Source organism: Lentinus tigrinus (assembly GCF_003813185.1).
Source record: "Lentinus tigrinus ALCF2SS1-7 unplaced genomic scaffold L226scaffold_155, whole genome shotgun sequence".
NCBI lineage: Eukaryota > Fungi > Basidiomycota > Agaricomycetes > Polyporales > Polyporaceae > Lentinus > Lentinus tigrinus.
Genome location: NW_027138064.1, coordinates 1 through 2493, shown reverse-complemented (window position 1 = coordinate 2493; position 2493 = coordinate 1). Strand labels below are relative to the sequence as shown.

The 2493-nt window shown below is 58.8% G+C and overlaps 1 protein-coding gene across 1 annotated transcript; it reads left to right on the top strand.

Moving 5' to 3' along the window:
• Nucleotides 1–400: 400 nt before the first annotated feature.
• Nucleotides 401–2493, top strand: L226DRAFT_94185 (HCP-like protein; the record flags this gene model as incomplete). The annotated part of the gene is made up of 7 exons (XM_067687360.1): nt 401–533; nt 589–643; nt 696–1045; nt 1118–1415; nt 1465–1667; nt 1721–2228; nt 2277–2493. Coding segments are annotated over exons 1-7 (1715 nt in total), but the record flags the coding sequence as incomplete, so codon positions are not given.

The window sequence follows — 2493 nt, the reverse complement described above, 5'->3', positions numbered from 1 at the left end:
CTGAGTCTGCAATACTGGTACTGGGCTCCGCGTATTCGCGCAGGGAACACGTTCGAGAGCTCCGCCTGCAGAGGAGTGCCTCCTGCCGGGGCGGATGTCGAGGGCGAGACAGGGCGTGGGACAAGAGCGCATGCGGTGCGGGAGCAGGCAGCATGCGAGCAGACGGGGTAGCGCTTGAAGGCGTGGCGAGAGGCGAGGCAGAGAGAGCAGGACGGGGAAGCGATGGGGGGCGAGGAGAGGAAAGCGTGTGCGACGCGGGCAGCAGAGGCGGAGAATGTACATATCGGGACATGCGAGGCCGGCGTACAGACTCGCGGCCGACCATAGCGTGGGGTTAGGTGCCCTGATTGCGTCGTAGGGTTGGCCGACGTGTCCGGTTGGCGTGTACTTTAACCGCTACCGCCACGACCATAATACGACTATCTGTTCTCCGTCACTCGCTGTAGAAGATGGGGTCGACGAAGAGAAAGATGCGCAAGGCCAGCTTAGCTGCGTTTTGCGTGGTTGCTCTCGCGGCGGCGGGCACTGCGAATGTGAGTTCCACCTCGTCTCAGAGACCTCCGTGAGGTGCTCAATATACCCACTCAGGACGCATCTACGCAACACAATGAGGTAGTGGAAACGATGGATACAGCTGTCGAAGGTATGCTGCAGCTTTTTACCCGTAAGAATTGGCCCTAATTCTGATACGGTAGCATCCAGAGCGTACAAGCAAGCCATGTCTACCCTCGCCACCCTGACCGCTCTCCCTCCCATGCAATCCGAAGAGCCGTCGCATCACTCTAGCAACATCCCACTATCTGCATTCTTCCCGAGTATCCAGGGCCAGGGACCAATAGCGAGTGCCATGCGAATACTGGTCAAACTCCGGAACCACTCCTGGATTCCAAGCGTCGTCACGGACTTCTTTGGTCGTGAACTCACGAGTGGGCGGAAGAAAGATGAGGAGTTCAAGGGGAAGGCGGTGAAGGTCATTGATTTGTTGCAGCATGCCGCGGAGCTTGGGCACACGGACGCACTGTACACGCTTGGTCAGGTCTCCTTGGTGAGTGCGTTCGCTCCTTCTCTGCGCGACATTGCGCTCCGGTTGCGACTCCTCGGCTGACGGAACTGCCAGTTTCCGCCAAATTCCTACTTCCCTGCAGATCCACACATTGCGTACGAATCCTTCCAAACCCATGCTCACCTCACTGGCAACGCGTCTTCGCAATCATTGGTCGGATTCTTCCACAGCACCGGATACCACAGCGTAGTGCCCGTCGACCAAGCGAAGGCGCAGCTCTACATGACGTTCGCCGCTCACGGAAACCACAAGGGAGCGCAGATGGCAATGGGATATCGCTACTGGTCCGGCATTGGTGTAGGTGAAAACTGCATGGCAGCACTGGACTTTTACGAAGACGCGGCAGAACAAGGTATGTTGTGGCGATACAAGTTATTTTGCTTCTGCTCACTGCGACACAGCGATGGCGAAGTTTCTGTCCGGCCCTCCTGGTGGGCGGACCCTCCCTTTGACTCCGCCTCGACTGTCCGATCTCGTAGGGGGCGTATATGGTCCTGGGGCCAGCGTCGCATCGACGGGTCCCAACGCAGGTCGGGCGGTCATCAAGACTGCGAACGCACGCGCAGCAGGCGAGACCTGGGACGACCTCATGGAATATTATCTCGTACGTCTCGTGCTCCAGTCTCTGTCTTGTCAGTATTGACTGACACACAATAGTTCAACGCGGACCGCGGCGAGGTCGACTTCGCATACCGGCTGGGCAAGATTTACTACCAGGGCAGCATCTACGGTGCTCCGGGCGGTATCGCGTCTGGCGGCGATGGTGCGAGTGTCGTGCCCCGTGACTTCCACCGTGCGCGGTATTACTTCCTCCGCATCGCGCGACAGATCTGGCCGCGAGATCCTGCCGATCCACGCCAGCCAGATCGTCGTTCGAAGGAGGAGACCCCGATATCAGCAGGCTACGCAGCCCTGGCTGCAGGGTACCTCGGACGGATGTATCTGCGTGGGGAGGGTGTGAAGCAGGACGCATTAATGGCCAAGATGTGGTTCGAGCGGGGCGTAGAATACGGCGAGAAGGAGTCTCACAACGGACTGGGGATCATCTGGCGGGATGGTTTGGTGGACGGGAAGAAGGACATGAAGAAGGCGTTGAACTACTTCGCCGCTGCGGCCACGCAGGAGCTGGCCGAGGCGCAGGTGAACATCGGCAAGTATCACTATGGTACGTCTCTACTGCTCGTGCTGCAAGGATCGCGCTGACCGGTAACAGAGCGCGGCGACCTGAAGCTCGCCACTGCGTACTTCGAAACTGCTTTGCGCCAGGGGTCTCCTTTCGAAGCCTATTATTACCTCGCGGACATCCAGTCAAGGCAGGCGCGCAGCAAGATGCTTCCGAACGAGATTGCAGGAAGCTCGTGCGCGGTCGCGGTCTCCTTTTACAAGCTCGTCGCGGAGCGCGGTACGTGGGATGACGATATGCTCAGGGA